General features: G+C 40.2%; 1 protein-coding gene across 1 annotated transcript in view; it reads right to left on the bottom strand.

Annotated features, from left to right (window-relative positions):
- Nucleotides 1-22,119, bottom strand: part of CDKAL1 (CDKAL1 threonylcarbamoyladenosine tRNA methylthiotransferase) — a 332,059-nt gene that overhangs the window by 195,553 nt on the left and 114,387 nt on the right. Inside the window, exon 8 of the mRNA XM_081952974.1 lies at nucleotides 16,942-17,062. Within this exon, the coding sequence (XP_081809100.1) occupies nucleotides 16,942-17,062 (121 nt within the window). The remainder of the gene's footprint in view (nucleotides 1-16,941; nucleotides 17,063-22,119) is intronic.

The following is a 22,119-nucleotide window of genomic DNA, read 5'->3' as shown; positions in this document are numbered from 1 at the left end:
CTTCAGAAATTACAGAGATATCTCACTGCTGTCCATTGCAGGCAAAATCTTCGCCCACATTTTCCTCTCATTGTCTTGGAAAGGAACTCACAGAGGATAAGTTCTGTGCATTACATTTGATGCATTGGTATATTATTTTTGATTATATTTTAATGTTTTTCAGGTTGTTATATGCTGTTAATATTGTGCATGCTGCCCTGAATCACATATCAGTTGGAAGGCTATGTAAGTTAATTACATACATGCATGCATGCCTGCATGCTAATTAAGGGATACGTTTCTTGGCATAACTAGAGAATAACATGTTGGGGCCAGCTCTGAATGGAACATTTACCAGCTGCAATCTACCAGACGTCTAGATGAATAATCAATCTATACAGGAGATTTCAATGAGATGATAAATGTGATTAGCATGCCACTGCGATGTGCTCCAGCATTGATCAAGAGACCATACCTTGGTGTTAAGATACTGTATACACCAGTGGTCGGATTCAAAATTTTTACTACCAATTATGTAGGCGTAGCTTGGTGGGCGTGGCAGGGGAAGGATACTGTAAAATCTCCATTCCCTTCCCACTCCAGGGGAAGGTTACTGCAAAATCCCCATTCCCTCCTGATCAGCTGGGACTTGGGAGGCAGAGAATAGAATGGGGGCAGTCAGAGGTGGTATTTACCAGGGAACTACTCAAAATTTCCGCTACTGGTTCTCCAGAATTGGTCAGAACCTGCTGAATGCCACCTCTGGTATATACAGTTATTCCAGTTCAGATACTGTTGACTCAATGGAAAAAGAAAATAGAAACTGGAAAGAAGCAGACCACATTTTTCTGATTGCTAATTAGACTTGGGTGTTTTGAGTTTTGTTGCAGTTCGAACAAATTGTTAATATATGAACTGCAATGTAAGTAAAGGCATAGGTTCTATTTTTTTTGCACATATACACAAGCTGAAGAGACATTCTTGGATCCTTCCCCCGTTCCTTTTATTGATACTCCCCTCCTTTTATCTGACATTCTCAACATTCACCTGTCTCCTTTCACCATCAACACCCTGCTTTGTTTATTGATTTCTTTCTTTGTAGAAGCTAACGTTGTGACTTCACAATCCTAGTTGAACACCACTCCATTTCCTCACCTTAGCAAAAAGAAAAAAATCAACAAACAACCTCACATTTATTTGCATGAGAACTTTTAACGATTGGTGTTACTTGAGAGGGATGAATAGTAATTTTTTAAAAAAAGTTTCAGAGCGATCAATCTACAGGAGGAAGAAACAGAGGTGCATCCTTTACAGCACAGAATAAATGTGGCATTCATAAATTGTATCTGGAATGCAACAATTATTGAAGCCTAGCTTTTTTGCATTTGTATTTTCTTTCTCAACTTTCTCCATTCCTTTTCTTTCTCCCTGAGTGAAGAAAATCCTACATTTTTGATATGCTATTGGTTTAAAAAAAAAGTCACATCTACAGTAAAACAATGAATCTGTATTGTTATATACAAGAAAGGGTTTAACGCTTTTTGAAAGCTAATAATGAAACAAAGAAAGCTATGATCGGCCACACTTTTGCTGTTGAGCAACGCACTTAGTAAAACAAGGAGGCCTCTGAGACATCTATAACAGCGTTACAAAAAACCTCAGCTGAACGGTAGACTTTTGCCTGCGATAAGACCCATTGTTTTCACTTCCTCAATGGCTTATGGATGAGGGCCAGTTAAAGTGGTGAAGTCTCGCAGGAAACATTAGGCTACAGTGATTTCAGAAACATGTAACAGGTTCTTGGGATAAAAGGTATTGTTTTAGGACTGGTCAAAACATCCGGGAGAGAGAAAGAGAGGTAAAGAGTTTTGTGTGAGTGGGCAGAAGTTTGGCAATCTTAATTTAGACAATCAAAGATAGCTATCAGGCTTGCTTTAAACAAACAAACAAACAAATAATTGCATAAAGGGTTTATGTTAGTGGCCATTGTGGGAACACAAGTTCTGAATTGTGAGGAGGAAGTGATGGTAAAAAGAATAGCACTAAGTAATCAAAAACACAGCACTACGACTATTAAAGTAAGCTACCTTACGGTAAGAAAATATCTAGAATTTGCATTTGTCTCTCTTACAGCAGTGAGAATGAGAAATGATTCCAGGCTGATAGCACACTAATAATACAGGAGAGTTACTAATATTACATTTCATAAAATAATACAAGACAAGTGTTCCCGATAACTTGATTTTCATGATTTAATCCAAATTAGTAATAGCCAGAAGAGGTTAGCAAATCTACAATTCAGTTTCATATGGAAAAAAGTATTGAAGCCTATTCTAAAAACAATTCTTGTGGGAAGAAGCATGCTTCACAATGATATTCTTGATAAATCATGCATAACTCCAGAAAAAACATGCAGTGCTTTAAAAAGCATGCTTCAAGCTTGAATTATTAGGCTCCGCATCAAGGTTTAATCACATTCTCCAGACAGTTAATCCTGAATTCAGCTCACGGCTAGACTTGATGGAAGATTTCCAGATATGACTTAGGTAGTCTAGAATCATTATTGCAAACAAGAACAGTGCTTTGGTGCAACAACTTGCCTGGTTTTGCAATAGTGGCAAATATCTGTAGCTCAGGTGTAGGATGAGGGTAAAGGTTCATTCTCCAAGCTTGTGGGTTGGTTTCTGAACGTTTTTTTACAAGCTAGGTAACATCTTCAGCAGAGTTTAGGGGATGTCAGTGTCTTGTTTATAAGGGCTTCAGGTGTGGGTGTGTCAAGTGAGGGTATTGTGATGGGTCAGCTGTGAGTCATCAGTGAGTCTCGTGATAAGGTGATTACCTCAGGTCAGGGTTGTTGGGAGGTGAACTGCTGGTGGGGAGGGAATTGTATGGGTTGGTTGAGGGTCAGTGCTGTCTCTGGTTGGCTATGTGGTTGATTTGGATTCTGAGGGGTTCGTAGGCTAGTTGTAGGTCAATGTGTCTGTTGTTGGAATTGCTTGTGGAGGGCCAATCTCCCCCTTACCTCCGAATATTCAGAAAAGGATATTCAGAAAAGGGCCAAAACGGATGTACTGTCAGTGTGAATTTAAAGATACAAATAAAAAGATCACAGGACTTTCTGTGAAATTACATGAAGAGGTCAATAAACTTAGCATCCTTTCTTCTTAAATGTTTGTGATGATCTGAGGAAAAAGCTAATTATATCTTTAATACCAAAGTAGGGAATCCCCAACAACACAATGAGCAGAGCCTATATAGAAAGACTTGGCATGATTCAAGACTGGCAACTTACTTAGTGGCCTTCATGCATCCATCATGTTTACATTACAATCCTCTAACCTCAATGCCTTTAACTACCAGTTCCCTACTCATCAACCTCAGCCCTTTCCACAATAATTATAATCCAAATTATAATCCAAATTTCTAGAAGCGTGACATTAGCCACAAATCAATTGGATAAACATTCCAAAAAGTTTACAAGGTTGTGTGGTACTCTGCTTTCCAATTTATGCCTGGTTCCTGTAGCAGAGGGGTCTCTAAACTTGGCAACTTTTAAGACTTGTGGACTTCAATTCCCAGAATTCCCCAGCCAGCTGGCTAGAGAGATCCAGGAGCTGAAATCCGCAAGTCTTAAAGTTGCCAAGTTTGGAGAGCCCTGCTGTGGCGAAAGCAAGACTTAAATGAAGTACTGCACAGGACACTTGGCCATTTTACTAAATGCATTACAGTACTAGCATTAGGAGCAGGAAGCCAGAAATCTAATCCCAGCCAGCCAATCCTAAACTTGCAATCTGTTCCAACAAGCCAGTTGCTCATATTAAACAGTTGGTTTAATATGAGCTTCAGAAAAGATCCAGGGAGATATCTTTTTTTTTTTCCTTGAACAACAAATATCTAAATTTCAAATCTTAAAAAAAAAAATCTTACTGTATTTTCAGTCCTTTAAAGCGCTCCCCACTGTGAGTATAGAACCGCCTTTTTAGGAATAAACGATGCTGTGAATAGAAAATTTGGCATAAATACTGACAGGACAGAACAGTATGGAGTAATATATAACTAACTTCACTCCTTGGAACATGTGAGGCATGTTATATATATATATAAAAGTTTTTTTATTAACTTCAAAGTTAGTCCATTGACCCTGACATTGAATAACTATGATACTTTTTGTTTGCACCTGTCTCGCCATGTCTTTTCATGGAGTTGCTAACCAACCTATCCAACTGCTCTCAAACACCTTGGCCTATTTTCAATTTCTCTATTAAGTTACTTAAGCCTGGAAACATCCCAGGTCACCTACTGATAAAATTGCCAGAAATAATTGCTTACACATGTTCACATTGACTCCTGGGACATGGAGAAGAAATATTCTTACACACATATAATTGGCCAAATCAAGCTTCCAACTAGTAAGAAATCACAAAAATATATTTCAGAAAATGCTTTAGGGTGTTACTTTCCAGCCAACAGTCTAAAAATAACAAAATACTACAATGAAGTTTTGAATAACAATGGACAAAAAAATCAGCCTCAATGTTTTTAATATACTATATTAGACCATATTACTTGAATTCACTTCATTCTGACTCCTGATACTAATTTAAAACAGATGACACTGGTCACTTTGGTGAATTAAGTTATGGTGGAAGTTGGGTGAGAGAATATATGAAAGAGAGCTTATGTAAAAGATATAGGAGGAAGAGGAGGCAGATTTAGGAGAGCAATGGCATAATAATGATGGGTGAAAAGGTGGAATTTGTTTAACTCCTATTTTGGCTTATTTTGGTGTCAGAAAGATACGTGTTTCATTAAGTGTTTCCTAAAAGATGATCTAAGGATCCCTGGGGATCTTCCAAGACACTCGGAAGTTCACAAAATCAAAATTATTTGCCAAATATTGAAATTATTTACGAACTTTAAAATGTTACTCTTCTCATTACTATTTTTATTTGTTAAAAATATAGGTGCTTTCTTGAAAAATACTTACGTTAGTATTCAGTGAGTTTTAAATTGTTATTTTTATGATTCAATAAATCTTTTACAAATATGCCACTTTTAATTTTTAATATGCTAAAAATCAATGCAACCTGAATAACAAAATCTCCATTGTGGTCCACCATAAGTTTTGAAAGTAGGAGGGGTCCTAAGAGCAAAATGTTTACAAAACACTGTGTTAGGCAAATGTGACCAGCAGGTTAATAAGGGAAGATTTAAACCTGAAACTGACGATTAGGGAACGCAGAAGTAGATATAATAGAGTTAGATAATTTGCTATTGATCTATGGCATCTACCTGAGATTCAGTCACATGGCCTCTTTTGTCATTTTATGCCAATTTAAGCCATTTTAAGTCAATTTTGGTTATTCCTTTCTACTGTTCTAAAGCTCTCTGCCATCTGTCCTGATTTATAAAATGGCTTTCTCTGGAAAGAGAATCCTGCTTTAGCTTTAAAATATCTATGAATCTTCAGTGAACCCATTTCTTTGTGCCTGGTAAAAAATTACTCTCATATTTGAATACTACTTACCTTAAAATTATTTTACTAATCATTCATACATGTGAGATAAAATAATAACAAAGTTTTATGTCCAGCACCATTTCCCATTGTGTATTTTAAAATGGTTACTTTCACATTTTTAATATAAACTAATCCAATAAACATTTTTAAAAAACAACAACTCACCAATGCCATTTAAAATTTTGCATTCTGAAAAGTAAGCGGACCCCACACAACTTTTATGGAACAATGTGGCTTTTTCAGCAAGCAGTTCCTGGTAAGCCCAACAACAGCTGGTAGGGGCTTATCTTCCTGTGTGCGAGATCCAAACATGGTCCCAATTTCAACAGCTGTTTTATACTTTCAGCTTCCATTCAAGCTATTCTTATACTGTAAAATGATTCCACGGACATACTTTGGATTTTACATGTAAAAGGTCCATTTTGACTTCAGGCCAGGACCAACTAACTTAATTTTAGATGTATTTATTTTTGTAACTCAGTTCTCTTGAATGTTTTACTTGAATGCTTTACTATCAGTCAGCCAAGGTATCATGAAACTATATAATAACAATTATTTACGCTGCTAACATCTAATTGCCTTTTTTTTTTTGCTTAAGAAAGCTCCTAATCCATACCCCAATATTTTACCTCTTTATTTTGACAGCCTGTTTTGTAAACAGTTATAATTCCTACCACCATCCTGGATCATCAAAAGTTTATGTGTGCTGTCTTGTTGCCAGAATGTCTGGTTGGAGGTACAAAGAGAGTTCAACATAACCAACATGTAAGGATTAGACATGCAAAGAGGACTCATTTTCTCAGTGTCCTCAAGCCTCTTCAACCCATAGCGAACGTAGGTTTCAAAAGCTTCGCTTAATTTATTCCTCTTTATAGAAATAGTGCTTGCTTTTCTCTATTAAAATTGGTCCTCTTCTCACTTTTGACATGTTTTAGGAATAAAGTTAAATCGATACAAATATCAGACAAGAGGGGATGGGTCATTTATTCTCAAAACTCTGGAAAGTAGCACAATGAATCAAACACAATCCAATTTGCGGAAGATGAAGTATATGCCAGCAAATTAGGGCAGTTTATCAAAAAAAGAAGGAAAACAGACTGGCAAGGACTGCCCAAAGGAGATGACTAAGCAAATGTTTTTTTTTTTTTGTAAACACACTCCCAGCTGTACTCTTGGTCTACCAGGAACTCTCGTTCTTGAGCAAGAAGCTACCTTGCTCTGAGATAACTAAGCACTTTAAACACAGCACATAAACACGTATGACTCACACACTAACCCCAAAGCATAAGAACATTAGACATTCTGGGACACAGAAAAGACACCAAGTCTGGCTCCAATCTGCAGTGTAAAAAGTTTCTGGGACTGCCAAATATGTGCAATTTGTTAAAAAGTGGATAAAAATAATGAGTGCTACATGCTTGGCATTTGCAGGAACAGTTCTAACTCCCCCAGTATCTTCAAAATAAAAAATTATTTCTCAGGTCACCCCTAATCATAAATAGATGTCAGTATTTCCTTAAATTTAGGGAAGCTGTAGACTGGGCATGTGTACATCTGCCTCAACATATAAGAACTGTATAAATCATACTTAACCTTAAAGGAGTAAAATCACTTCAACATATAATAAGCTCTCTATATATGACTTTTACCCTTAAAGGAAAACAATAGCCTGCAAGCTGAAATGAATCATCATCAGAGGAAAATAGAGAAGAACAGTTAGACTTAGAATAACTTTATTGTCACTTTGAATGTACACTAATCGGCATACATTAAAATGAAATTACGTTGCATACAGCTCTCAAAGGGTCACCACTTCCAATATACACTACGCAAACAAGACTACATACATACCTACATACATACACACACACATACATACATACCAGTGGTGGGTTTCTGCCGGATCGCACCGGATCGCGCGATCCCGTTGGTCAATGAACCCGGAAGTAAGTTCTTGCCCCGCCCCTGTCACAGGACGGCGCTTGCCAGCGCTCCACCAGCTTGGGCGCGACCGGAGAAGTTTCTCTTCTCAGAAATGTCTTCAGTGGAGCGGTGGCAGCCTGCGTCCCTTTCAGGAGCTCCACTGAAGAAACTTCTCCGGTCGCGCCCAAGCTGGTGGAGCGCTGGCAAGCACCATCCCGTCACCAGGGAGATAGTGAGTGAGGTGAATCGCGTGGTTGCTCAGATCACACGGGAGCAGCCCGAGAAGACATTTCTGAGAAGAGAAACTTCTCCGGTCGGGCTGCGCCCGTGTGATCTGAGCAACCACGCGATTCACCTCACTCACTGTCTCCCTGGCGATGGGATGGCGCTTGCCTGCGCTCCACCAGCTCGGGTGCGACCGGAGAAGTTTCCTCAGTGGAGCTCCTTAAAAGGACGCAGGCCCAGCCTGCCAGGCTGCCACCGCTCCACTGAAGACATTTCTGAGAAGAGAAACTTCTCCGGTCGTGCCTGAGCTGGTGAAGTGCTAGAAGGGGGGGGGGGAGGAGGAGAAAAGACAAAAAGGAGAAAGAAAGGGAGAAAGAGGAGGTGGGGGATAGTGGGATCCTTGCTGCTTTCTGAACTTGGTGGTTTTCTTACAGACATTTCATTACCAAACTAGGTAACATCATCAGTGCTAGAAGGGAGTGGAGTTGTGGGGGGGGGGGGGGGAGGAGTTGAAAGGAGAAAAAGGAGAATGAAAGGGAGAAAGAAGAGGTGGGGGATAGTGGGATCCTTGCTGCTTTCTGAGCTTGGTGGTTTTCTAACAGACATTTCATTACCAAACTAGGTAACATCATCAGTGCTAGAAGGGAGTGGGGTTGTGGGGAAAGGAGGAGGAGGAGAAGTCGAAGGACAAAAAGGAAAAAGATAAGGAGGGAGAGGATTGTGGGGTCCTTTGGTGTTCTCTGAACTTGGCCGGCAAGCCACTCCCACCCGGTCACATGGCCAGCAAGCCACTCCCACCCAGTCACATGGCTGGCAAGCCACTCCCACAAAGGAGGCCACACCCACAGAGTAGGTTCCAAAATTTTTTGAAACCCACCACTGATACATACATACATACCAGGGGTGAAATCTACTTACCTTCGCTACCGGTTCGCAAATGTGAGCGCACACACTCGCTCCACTCTTGCGCCCACGCATGCGCAGCACATAAATAATGGACATGAAAGGTAAGTAGAACAGCGAGGGGGGGGGGAAATCTGCTGTGCCACGCAATTTAATTAGCAGGAAATTCTGCTTTCTAGCTAATATAAATCGCGCGTCACAGCTGATCGTAGGAAATCCCCTTTTGCCTGAACCGGTAGCATTTCACCTCTGATACATACATACGTGCATGCATGCATGCATGCATACATACATATGCATATACCACTTATATTATATGACAGAGAGAGAAACAACATAGTCCAGTCCAGATGTATACATGTACATGGCGCCAAAACTAATCTTGCAAGTTTACCAGATGGATGGCATAGGGACAAAGCTGTTACAGAATCTGGTACTCTTGCTCAACAATTCAAAGCAAGGAAAGGGAATCTAGAACATTAACGAAACTGATAAATCAGATATTTATTTTTTTCCATAGTCAACAAAAAGTCCGCAAAGGGTTTCCAGCCCCTAACAAATATCGCTATTTGTTATCTCTATAAAATCTGTTATCTTTGCTAACCATTCCTCCATGGTGAGTATTTCAAAATCTTTGTGCATATAATAATCTTGCTGCAGTTGCCATGTACAAAAACAACCATCCTTAAGTATTCTCTAATTAAAAATGGAGATATTTTCTCCATTTAGATTAGAATAATCCATTTAGATTAGAATAATTTTACGGCAGGTCCAGTGGTGGATTCCTACTGGTTCAACCCAGTTCAGCCGAACTGATAGTGGCATGGCGGCCTGGGTCCCTGGAACCGGCAGTGACCCAGGCCTGCCACGCTCTGAACCGGTTCCCTTGTCACCACCGTCGCCATCTTGTTTTTTAGTTCTGCGCATGCGCAAAACAATTTTAATTGAGTTGTGCATGCATGAGTTGCGAGAATCCAGCGTGCGTGCGCGAGCGAACCCACCCCTGGGCAGGTCATGAGTTGTAAATAGAGTCTTTGCACGAATTAAGGCAAATATAAGAGTTTTTCCACTTTGCAATTGCTATTTAGCTTTGATACCATGAATATTGATACCTATTACTGATGCTACTGTGTAGTTCAAAGTATCACACTTCTAAGAGTTATAGACAGATAGGAACACTCACTTCTCTATTTGAGATTTTTAAGGATGAATAAAGAAGGAAACTGCGGTAAATAATTTTACCGTATGGATGAGTCATAGTTAGGTAGATCCCTTAAGGCCAATGTGACTAAACCAGCCTAATTTATAAGATTTAAATTTAAATGACTTACTCTAAACATGATTAACTCTCATCAAATATTATGAAGTTCAGATTTTGCATGTTTTAATCAAAACTTACATTCAAAGTTTGTGTTCGGGGTGAAATGTATGTTAATTATTAAAATGCTACTGTAATACATATTTATCATCCAGGATGAATACTTGATTGATTGCTTAGGAATGTCAGAATCTTAACCAGCCATGCATCCTTTCATCTAAAATGTGGGCTGCTCTTTCCAAACAATCTGAAATACAGATTTAGTTTTGGTGCTGCTATTTACTTAAAATCTTTCAGAAGCCCCAGGGGTGCTTTTTGCAAACTCTAAAGTTGCACTGAAATGGAAGCTGTCAAACTATTTGTAGTGTCTGGAGGAAAAGCAAGGCTGACTTTATTGGCTTTTGGTGGTGGTGGCGAGTTCTCAAAAGTTGAGCTATATTTTTCTCAGGGAGATATTAAAGGCACCCATTTTGCTGTCCTCAAAACAGGTTTAAATCTTAGGTCCAACTTGTGCAGTACTGGATAGCCTGTGACAGAGTCAGTTGCCTTGATGGAGATGCGATTGCAATTTGTTCTCAATTTGGGTGGTTGCTTGTCGATCAGAAAGGCCGGCAGTTTGGCAGTTCGAATCCCTAGTGCCACGTAACAGAATAAGCTCCCGTTAGTTGCCCCAGCTTGTGCCAACCTAGCAGTTCAAAAGCATGTAAAAATACAAGTAGAAAAATAGGGACCACCTGTGGTGGGAAGGTAACAGCGTTCCATGCGCCTTCTGTGTTTAGTCATGCCGGCCACATGATCACGGAGACGTCTTCGGAAAGCGCTTCCAGAATTCCTCAGTGAACCATGCTGGTTGAGGAATTCTGGAAATTGAAATCCACAAGTCTTAAAGCTGCCAAGTTTGGAGACCCATGTATTGGGCAATGGAGAGGTTGTGTTTGTGCTACATAAACTGGAACTGTTGCATATAAATCAAGGAGAAGGACAGAAGCTGATGAAGGAAAGCAGCAGTGGTAGGGTCTCGATCCCATTGCAACCGGTACTGTGCACCACATGCATGTGCGCAGCGCGCGCACAGCACACGCATGCATACTTACCACCCACGACGCTCCGCAATGCTCCAGCTGCTCGGAGGAGCATTGCGCAGGAGCAGTACACTCCGCGCACGGAAGCCCCGATCAGCTCAAATACCGGTAAGGAGGACTGGCGAGCAGGTGGGCCCTCCGGAGCACCGTACCAGAACGGTACCTGGTGCTCCCAGCAGGTACTGGTATGCCTGTACTAGAGCGTACCGGTTGTATCTCACCACTGGAAAGCAGGCACAGGGATGAAGGAAGGATCGCTGCAGGAAGAACAAATGGCCAGCTTGAAGGCCCAGAAGCATCAGAATGGGAGATTTGTGAAGAATGGTATGGAGCATTAGGAAGGACACCCCAGGAGTCAGCATGAAAAAGGATAACTCACAGACTGGCTTTCTGTGGGGCTCAAAGAAGACTTATTTTTCTCTCTTGCCCTCCTCCTCTCTAAATCACACAAGACTAAGAGAAAGCGGAGGTACAGCAAAGCTATTTAAAGGAGCTAATAAGAGCATTAAAAATGGAGCAAGTGAAAAATAGCTACTACTGGTTATGGCTCTATTTCCATGAATGAGTTGGTTTCTAAATTATGTTGACTGATTTCATACCTAAGTCAAGTCATTATTGTATTATCTAGCCAGTTTGCTCAAGTTCGTGTGCACTGGTTGTTTGAAAAAGTTAGTCAAACCATACCATGTTTCCTCAAAAACAAGACTGGGTCTTATATTAATTTTTGCTTCAAAAGACACATTAGGGTTTGTTTTCCAGTTAGGTCTTATTTTGGGGAAAATGTTCCACTAAATGCATCTGTCTGGTTGATGATCTTAACTGGGGCTTATTTTGGGGTAGGGCTTATATTACAAGCATCCTGAAAAATCATGCTAGGACTTATTTTCCAGTTGGGTCTTGTTATTGGGGAAACACAGTAGTTAAGGGAACACCTAAACTTGGCAATGCACCAATTTCAGAAATGAAGAGAAAAATTTTCTTCTCTCAGTCAACCACACCACTTTGGTAAACACTGAGATTCCCCCCCCCCCGTCCCCAATACAATGCAAGAATGGCTTCATTTTTCATTTGGGGAGATTAAATTCCATGGCATCTCATGGACTAGTCTCCCGAGGTCTACACAGCTCAGAAGTATTGTCAGAACCAGTTGCTATCTAATTTAGACAACAGTCCCAAATGATTTAACTCTTTTATTTACTTTCATTGAGTACTCCGTAATTGGCTATGATTCACCAATCAATACAAAAAGGCTCACAAATCATGTTAAGCCGCAACCCAACAAACCGCATTATAGTTTATTATGTTGAGTGAATCTAAACACGCAGTTCGTTTTACCAAACTATCCATAAGAAACTCTGGCACATAAAAAGGCAACAGCCAAAAAAATATTTCATTAACAATTATTCTGAGCAGTTTCCCCCATCTTGGTGCCCTCTAGACGCCTTCATCTACAAATCTAAAAATGCATCGGGAAGGGACTAGTTTAGAAAGAAAGATCTTGAACGCTGGATGGGAGCAGGAGAAAACCACAGAAATAATCAGCTTTTGTTTAAACTAAGCAGTCAGCATTTGCTTCAGTCCTTGAAAGTTCTGTTTTATACCAACAAAGAGAGTTTTCTACTAGAAAAATAAAGGTCAATTCTAGTGCAGCACTTTACGTCACTAGGCAAATTTTAGCCAGGAGTTTCATTCCGAATATGAAATTCGTTTGTCATACAAGCAAGATTTAGGAAAACATAGACTGCAAAAAAAAAAAAAAAAAAAAAAGCATTTTCAATAGGAGTGAGTATAAAATGAAGTCCATGTTACTGTGGGTGCAGTCCTTTGCATATTTATCTAAGAGTGAGTTCCACCATAAACAGTGGCGTAGCGTGGGTTGTCAGCACCCGGGGCAAGGCAAGTAATTTGCACCCCCTAACCCATGGATTTTAGCACTCGAGTCTCTTCCACTAGATTAGTTAAAGAAACCCTTACCCCCTAAGCACATTGTGTGAGAGAGAGAGAGAGAGAGAGAGTATGAGCAGATCGGGCAGCAAGGCGTTCACGGTGCAGAACCCGCGAAGAATCCCGATTCTCTCCTTAGACAGCCGGAGACAAAAGCAGACGAGGCCTAGCGCTGGACTGGATATCTCTGTTAGTTGTCAGCTCAGGGTCTGGGGCGGGCGAGGAATGCTAATCAGCCTCAGCAGAGCCGGGAGAAGCTGCAGATCGCCCAATCACGTCATTCCCTGCCCCCTTTCGCAACTCCCCCCCATCTGCCCTCCCTTCCCCGCGCCCAACCAGGCGGTCTCTCCTAGACTGTGATGATCCCAGTCAGGTTTCTCAGATGCAATGCTCGTTTTGGCCTGCCCGCAGCCACCCGCCCGACTGCAGGTCCCGTTTCCTGCCTTTCATCTAGCTGCAGGTTCCTTACTCACCCACTGAACAGGCGCACAGACACACACAAGTGCGCACACAACTCCCCTGGCTTTGGGTTCTCCCCGCATCCCACTTAGCCTGATCCCCCAAAAGGTTCCGATTGGAGGTTTTTTTTAAAACCTCCGCTTTCCAATTAAACGACCTTGACTTGGCTTTCAATTCTGGGGGGAGGAGGCGCCCCCCCACCCCATTTCATGCACCGCGCCTTATATACACGCAGGCCCTTTTCTCCTATCCACTAAGCCCAGAAAGAGAGATCGATCGCTGACCTCAAGGTTTAGGCACCACTTGATTTCTCTGTCCACTGTAAAGGTCATAGGAGGCAAACGCCTCCCTAAAACCTTTAAGCAGCCAGGCTACTTCGCCCCAAGAATCTCGCTTCCTTGCGCCTCTCCTTTGAAAGACAACCGCCGCGGATTCGCGGGTGGAAGCAGGGCAGGGACCCGGGTAGGCCGCTGGCCTCGCAGACCGAGCCTTCCCCGCTTTCAGACCCGGTCAGACTTGACTCCAAGGGGCTGCCCGACCTTGTCCGTGGGTTCCGAGATGGGATTGAGGAGGAGTTCCCAATTCTCCCCTCTCCTCCCCTGTCTATGAATTTCCTTCTTCTCCTACCCTATTTCTAAACCAATCTGCTCTTTTCCGCCTTTCTCGGTCAGGTGGGCGGCCGAGGAAGAAACAGATTGAGAGATCTTCCCCTGATCTCTTCAACCCCTCGCCTTTTCCTTTCCCAGCCACGTGCAGTGAGAGAGAGTGAGTGAGCCAGGCAGGGGCAGAGAGCTGCAAGTGCGAGCGCGCCCCCCCCAGATGTTGCGCCCGGTGCGGCCGGCCCCCCCTGCACCCCCCACGCTACGCCACTGACCATAAACAATAGGCATGATGTCTAAGTAAATCTGCATTATAACAGTGTGTAAAATGATTAACAACTTTTCTTAGGTACGGATTAAAGTATTAGTTTATGTTTATATGCAAATGTTAAGAACACAAACACTCTTAAAAAACATTTGTTTGAGCAAGTTCGAATTAACATGGCTTGCAGCACAAGGCAGCTTGTTGTGTAGCATTCAGTTTGTTCTTCAAACAAGTCAAGGTAAAGAGAGAAGAAAGAAAAAATGCATTGAGGAGTGGCTATTAATAAGCTCAACCACCCAGTACATTTTTGTACTATTGTGTTGCAATCTGGTTTGCAAGAACAGGATTAAGAGAGAAGTCTAATCATGTAATTACCACGATCCCATAAATGTCTGTACTTAGAATGGCAAATAATTAAGCTGTATTTTGGACAAGTTCCTTGTACAGCACTGCTGGATCGTTTGGCAATTACACAGGAATGCTTTGAAGTCTTAGGTAGAGAGGACAGCCCATCAAAATTGAAATATCCCTAAATTATTATCAATACCAACTTGTCATGATTTTTCACACTCCGTGACAACAAGCAATGCAGTAATGAACCTGCACGGATATGAACTTGTAACATGAGCCCAATGCCACAGGTTAAGAGTAAACTCAAGCAGAAATATATTCATGGTCTGCTGCTGGAGGATCAGGAAATTGAACTGTGGCATTTATTCGTGGAAAGCACCAATGCAAAAGAGAAATTAACAGACACTTAATTCTAATCCTTGTAATAAAGCACCTGTTTAATTATCTGTAAATTCTTTTCAGTTACCAGTTGTAATTGAGTAACTGCAGATCCAGTGAGACCATATAATTTTCTTTCTAGAAAATGAGACGAGGATCCCACTGAGTTCTCTTTGGAAAAAACAAGGGAGCAATCTGTACATTCTCCTTCACTTCTGGCAGAATAAGAACGAATCCAATCACCAAAGCAAATTATTAGATTTTAATCCCACCTTTATTACTTTTAAGTAACTCAAGGTGACAAGCATATACAGCAGGGGTGTCCAAACTTGGGAACTTTAAGACTTGTGGATTTCAACTCCTGGCTGGGGAATTCTGGGAGTTGAAGTCCACAAGTCTTAAAGTTCCCAAGTTTGGACACCCCTGATATACAGCATAGTATTCCTTCTTCCTGTTTTCCTGACAACAACCCCTTGATGTGGGTTGGGCTGAAAGGGAGCAACTGGCCCTGAGTTACCCAGCTGGCAAGAATTAATCTAGAATATTCCACTGAATTACAAGTCAAAGTTGCCCAAGAAATCTTGTATAGGTGTTCTAAATTCACATAGTGTACTTTTTTTCAGCATCCAAAGGGAGAATAATTTTCTTGCTTCAGTATCTGTTAAACTAAGCTGAAATCACATCAACTGTAACATCCAGAATTTGCCTGAGGATGGGCTCCAACAGGAGTCCGAAATCTTGGAAGACAAAACCTCTGGTCCCAATGACCAACCCAAATTGAATCCTGCAACATTATCCCAGGACATGTACATTCGCCTTAATTCTAGAGCTGGTATTCAGCAGGTTCTGACCAGTTCTGGAGAACTGGTAGCAGAAATTTTGAGTAGTTCGGGGAACCAGTAAATACCACCTCTGACTGGCCCCGCTCCCATCTATTCTCTGCCTCCTGACTCCCAGCTGATCAGGAGGGAATGGGGATTTTTCAGTATCCTTTCCCTGCCACGTCCATCAAGCCATGCCCACAGAACCTGTAGTAAAAAAAACTGAATCCCACCACTGCTTAATTCATAATGATAATGTTACCACTGGCTTAGGTTGGATGGGACTGTCAGGGAGGGTAAAGTGCTGGAGTAAGAGAAAGTAGCAGGAAGGATGCAGAAAGGAGAATCAAATCTACAACTGACTACAAAATCATTGCCTCTGCTGAAACTAGTGAATATTTATCTTGTTGCCTATTCTGGAAGTTGGGAAATTGTAAATTCCAAAGCTCTCCTTAAAATCTGTGTTCTGCTGATGTTGAGCTTCATCATGTCTTTAAAACTGAGGCAAATCCACTGGAGTACAGGCAAACTCCAAAGATTATGAATGAAGCTTATTTGTTCCAAGCTCAAAAATAATCTTACGTGGATTCCAATATATTACGTTTTGTTTCTGTTTTCTAATGTGCCCATCTGCTGCAAATGTTTGACGCATATGCAGAACAAGACATGGCTTAAAATATTTGGTGTTCTCTTAAAGTTGCTATACCTTGACTCCCACTATTTCCTTTCCAAGGTGATCTGATCATTCCCCACAGTGTAAAAATTGTACTCTTATATAGGTCACCTTTCCTAGACTACTTGTGATTACTGAAGCCAAAACATATCTCAGAATGGTTCCTCTAATCTCGAAATGGTAATGGGATCTGGATTTTAAAAGCTAAGAAAGAAACATTTGTTTGCACACTAAAAAAAACTTAGCATTGCATATATTTTCAAGGAAACAACCCCAAAAGAACAAAAGAAATACACAAATATCTTCAATGTTTAAGACTCTAAAATCTAAGCAAGTAATCAGCACTTTAAAGTATTACAATGTTGCCACTGGCATTTTCAACGTTTTATTGTAAACTGTGGCTGATGGTATCATTTGGGCAGCACTGCATTAAGAACGAACAAAAATCAAATTGAATTTCTAGGCAGTATTGAATATTTTATGTCAGTTTGAATGATGCTTACCCTGTATTGATGGAAATGATTTCTATCAGGGGGTTCTTTCTAATCTTTGGCAAATCCAGTCGCGCTCCCCCCAGCCGTTTCCCATTATCCTTTTTCTGTCCTAGCAATCTCACAGAATGACCTTCAAATAAAGGAAAATGCCGTTATTATACATACAATCCATCGGTTTTAGAAAATTCTAGTTCAGCCTATTGAATTTGTTAATAAAAACACATTTAAAAAAATTACAACCCCCAAACACTTACCGTATTTTTCGGACTATAAGACACACCGGAGTATAAGACACACCATGATTTTGAAGAGGTAAATTTTTTATAAAAGTTTATGCACTCTGTAGGCCTCCCACACACTCTGCACGCTTCGTTTTTTGCACAAAAAAGGGGGGCATACAGAGCTTTGGGAGGGTCTTAGAGTGCTTCTGAGAGTGGTTTCAAAAACAAGCAAAAAAGGCCCGTTTTTCACACAAACGGGCTGTTTTTTGCAAAAAAGAAAAGGGCATGCAGAAGGTTTGTAAAGTGCTCCTAGAGGCTGGACAGGGGCAAAAATGGCCGTTTTTTTGCTCTTTTTTGCCCTCCTCAGCCCTCAGGAGCACTTTGCAAGCCTCCCAAAGGGGGCGGGATTTCAGAAGGCCAAAAATGTGGTATTCAGTGTATAAGACGCACCCAGATTTTCACCCTCCCTCTTTTTTGAGGGAAAAAGGTGAGTCTTATACTCCGAAAAATACGGTACTAGGTAAAAAGTCGATAAATGAAATGGTCACTAAATGACTATCTGTACTTTTAAAAAAATATATTAGGGGATTTCTTAATAATGTTTAAATTAACAATATCTTTAACTTTGTCTTGATCATTTCTGTTCATTATTGGAAATCAGAATAAAGTTAGGCATATGAATAAAGGTCATATTTCAACATTATTAAAAACCATTAAAAACAACTTTTCTAAGGTTATAGAAATAGGTTAAAACTTCTATTTAAAGAGCATTTTTGTACCCAGGCAAAGGCGCTCAGGAAACTCATTAATCAAGTAATGTATTCAGTAAAGTTCTAAAACATGGTTGATTTTATAACTGAGGACTATAGTAATTTGAATTAAGTAATAACTCAAATATTGTTTTTTCAAGCTGAGCCCTGTTTTTGTTTACATGGACTAATACGCTGTCCATGCATGGGTGCTTTTTTTAAAGTTTAAAATCTTGAATTAGAAGTAACAGTCTGGCTGTAATTAAAATCAAAAGGCTTCCTGATTAGACTTTGTGAAACAGTTTAAAACAAGGTAATCAAATAAAAAATGTAGACATTTTGGTTTTTTTACCTACAATTATGTTAATAAAGCTTTAAAAAAATAACAGCAAGTATTAATGCCAGTAGTGTTTGGGTAAGTTTTGGAATGAGCTAAAATCTTATTTCGTAGATTGGTTCGTATATGACATCACCCAACCATTTTTAGTTCGGATTTAGACAATATAGCTTAGCTAGAGGTGGTATTCTGTTGGTTTGGACTGGTTCACCTGAATTGGTAGTGGAAATCGCGGGACGGCCTGCCCACCCACCCAAGCTCTATGCCGTACCATTTAGGTGCTTTTTTTAGGCAAAGCGCATGAGGGGAAGGCTAAGTGCATGCGCGGATGGGGCACATGCGAGCGAAGCATGTGCACACGGTCACATTTGCAAACTGGTAGGGAAGGTAAGTGAATATCACCCTTGAGCTTAGCACAATAGATGAACCCAACTTAATGGGAAGAGAAAACAATACCGTATTTTTCAGAGTATAAGATGCACCATTTCCCCCCCCAAAAGAGGGTGAAAAACTGGGTGTATCTTATACATTGAATAAAGCATTTTTGGCCTCCCGAAACCCCGCTCCCTTCACAAACATGGATGTGCAAAGGGTTCGGGAGGCCTGTAAAGTGCTTCTGGGGGCTGAGGAGGGCAAAAATGAGCGAAAAATGGCCATTCTACAAGCATACATAAAGGCTATGCATGTCATTTTTTGGCAAAAAACAGGCCCATTTTTTTTGCCCCACCCCCAGCCCCCAGGATCATTTTGCAAGCCTTTCAAACTCTCTGCATGCCCCGTTTTTCACAAAAAATGTGTGTAGAGGGTTTGGGAGTCCTGCAGAGTGCAAAAAAAGGTTTTTTTAAAAAATTACCTCTTCAAAATCTTGGTGCATCTTATACTCCAGTGCGTCTTATACACCAAAAAATATGGTAAATAGAAGGCTTCCACTCTTTGCTTGCATCACAAAGGGGGGGGGGGGAGCCTGCCCGTGTGGACATGGTCATAGAAACCCAGCCATTGCATAACAGAGAAACCAATTTTCAGATTAAAATATATAATGCATTTTTGGCAATAATGCATTTATATAATGCATTTTTGGCATCGTAGCAATATTGGAAGCATCAGTATCAAATAAGCGTAGGTTGTACTTTATGTTCTTATAGTATCCAAATACATTGTGTAGTGTTGCTTAATATACAGCTGCATGAAGGCTTTCTCAAGCTATTTGTATACAACTTGGTCTACAAAATAATCACATTTGCCTTATAAGGGCAAATAAAGCTGGAATGACTGTAGCTCAGCAGTAGAAGCAATGCCTTTCAGATTCTTCAAGTAAGACTGGCAAAGTCTAAAGTTCTAGAAATCTGATGTTGGTCAGCACTGCTGAATTGAACGAATCAATGGTCCAACTCTGTGGCTGTATGTTCAGATACAATACCCATGGCAGGAATGGGTTCCGACAGTTCGCTCAGGGACACGCACTGCCCGCACCGCACACGCTTGATGCACACAGTGAGTGCATGTGCAATACAACTAAAATTGCTCTGTATGTGCGCAGAAGCAAAAAAACAAGATGGCGGCGCCTATGGAGCTGCTGGGAGAAACAGTTTGGGGATATGGCAGGCCTGGGTCGCTGCCAGTTCCAGCGACTCAGGTTGCCAAGCTACTACCGGTTCGGCTAAACCGGTTCGAATCGGTAGGAACCCACCACTGATCCATGGATATTCCCTTGTTTCCCTCAAGGCTTTCAACTCGTCTGATCTTTTCTTTTACAATTGGCCACAAAATCAAAACAACACTCATGCCATATTATCAGAATTCCAGAAAATGCCCCTCAAATTGGGAAACAACTGGCTTAGGGTGACATCTCCCTCTCTGAATTCCTTAAACAAGTTTACATTTGTGAACTGAGCACAAGGAATCTAATATTTAACACTACCATGAGATGAATTTACTGAATTTTTCACTGGTATATTGCTCAAGCAAAGTAGAAAATTAGCACACTAGCCTTTTCAGAGTAAGGCTGAAATTTACAGTTCAGAATCCAGCCTTATTAAAAAAAAAAGATAAAGAAATGTAAAATACAACAGTACACTCAGAGAGATGAAACAGAACTGTATTTAGAAAAAAAATAAACAGTACTGTAAAGGTTTATTATTTTCATATCATGATACAAGAAATCCATCAGAGTACTGGAATGTACAGGCTGTATCTGTAGTATTCACTAATGATTCTTTCTTGCTATATCACATTAATGATGGTGTTATCATTAGCTAATTAAATAACTAGCTATTTTCTAATGCTATTACTTACAAAAGATTCTTGGATTTAACAATATGCACTATGCCTATTAATTAAAATAAATGTAAAGTCTTCGCACTGTTGGAAATATCTGAGTCATTGCAAAGCTAAAAATACATAATAAAATTAATGTTCAAAAAATACTAAAGAAATAAAACATCCTTTTTAAAATGTTTCTTATCACAAACAAGTAAACAAATCAACAATCAGGAACCCATACATTAAATAAATTCAAATACATCAAGTACCACGAAGGATTGTGTCCAGGTCACTTTGGAAATTGGCAAATGTTAACTACTGAATGGGTAAAGCACTGAAGCAATCTCTTTGCAACTATTAATTAACCCAAGAAAGCTAGATTAATAACAGGATTAATTAAAATTCATAAATATGTAAAGTATATTCTCATTTTATTAATTTTCTGATGAAGCAAAGTTAGAAATTAGAAAATATTTTATGGTAAATATATTATTTCACACTATGGGCAAAACATTACATGCTTGTTTTAAATGACATCCATTAAACCAATTCAGTCATTTCACATTTTAACAAAATTTAAAAAATGGAGTTTAACAGGAGTTTATAATATTTGTTGATTTTTTTTTATAAATACTGAAGCTATTATTTGAAAAAGGTTCCTTTTGTAATGTTTCTACACTGCACAATGATCTAAAGGAAAGCCATTTACTTGCTTACCCTGTTTCCCTGAAAATAAGACCTCTCCAAAAATATTGCAACACAGCAGCAACCACGAAGTGACCAAGAACTCTATTTTTAATGTAGCCAAAGTATAATTTTCACCAATATCAAGAGTCTCACATTCTCTTCCATTAGAAAAGAGTTAATAAAAATTAAGATTTTTATTTATTTTATATAACTGTTTTTCAGTTGCTAATCCATCAATAACTATGTGAAAACAACATGATATAAACATAATTTTATAAAACTATATTTGTATATTATGAGCTGTGAATAAAATAAAAATAGTCAAATATCACACATTCTCACTGAAAGAATATGCTCATAGGGAACCAAAAGCTAGTAGATATATTAATTTTTTGTCTTGCCAGACAAAGCAAATAAATATAGAACCAATGAATTGTATGAGTGATGGTAGCAAACTCAAATGATTACCGTATTTTTCACACTATAAGACGCTCTGGACTATAAGACCTGCATTAGCTTTAGAGGAGGAAAACAAGAAAAAAAACCTGCCTCTGCCTCCCAGTATTCATCTGGCTAGCTTCCTTGCAGCAAACAGCCTGGTCAGCTTCAGCACATTATTGCAGCCCCAGCACATGGCTCATCAGGGCTCCGCTCTGTTGCGCTCACCACCGGTCAACTGAACTGAGCTGCTACCGCTGGAGAACCCTGGAGTCTTCGCTACTGAGCATTTGATTGGTGATTATTTGCTTCCTGGAATACTGTTGATCAGCTGTTCTAAATGTCAGAGATCACTGCTGCTGCCTATCGTTGCCTATCACTGCCACCCGTTCGCCACCGCCCATTTTCTGCCACCCTAATGGCAGCGGCAAATGGGCGGTGACAAACAGACAGTGGTGAACAGGCAGTGATGATTGGTGGTGAAAGGGGGGCG

This window comes from Natrix helvetica (genome assembly GCF_964273705.1).
Source record: "Natrix helvetica genome assembly, chromosome: 4".
Lineage (NCBI taxonomy): Eukaryota > Metazoa > Chordata > Lepidosauria > Squamata > Natricidae > Natrix > Natrix helvetica.
The sequence above is the reverse complement of the archived record's forward strand: the minus strand, read 5'-3'. Positions and strand labels throughout refer to the sequence as shown.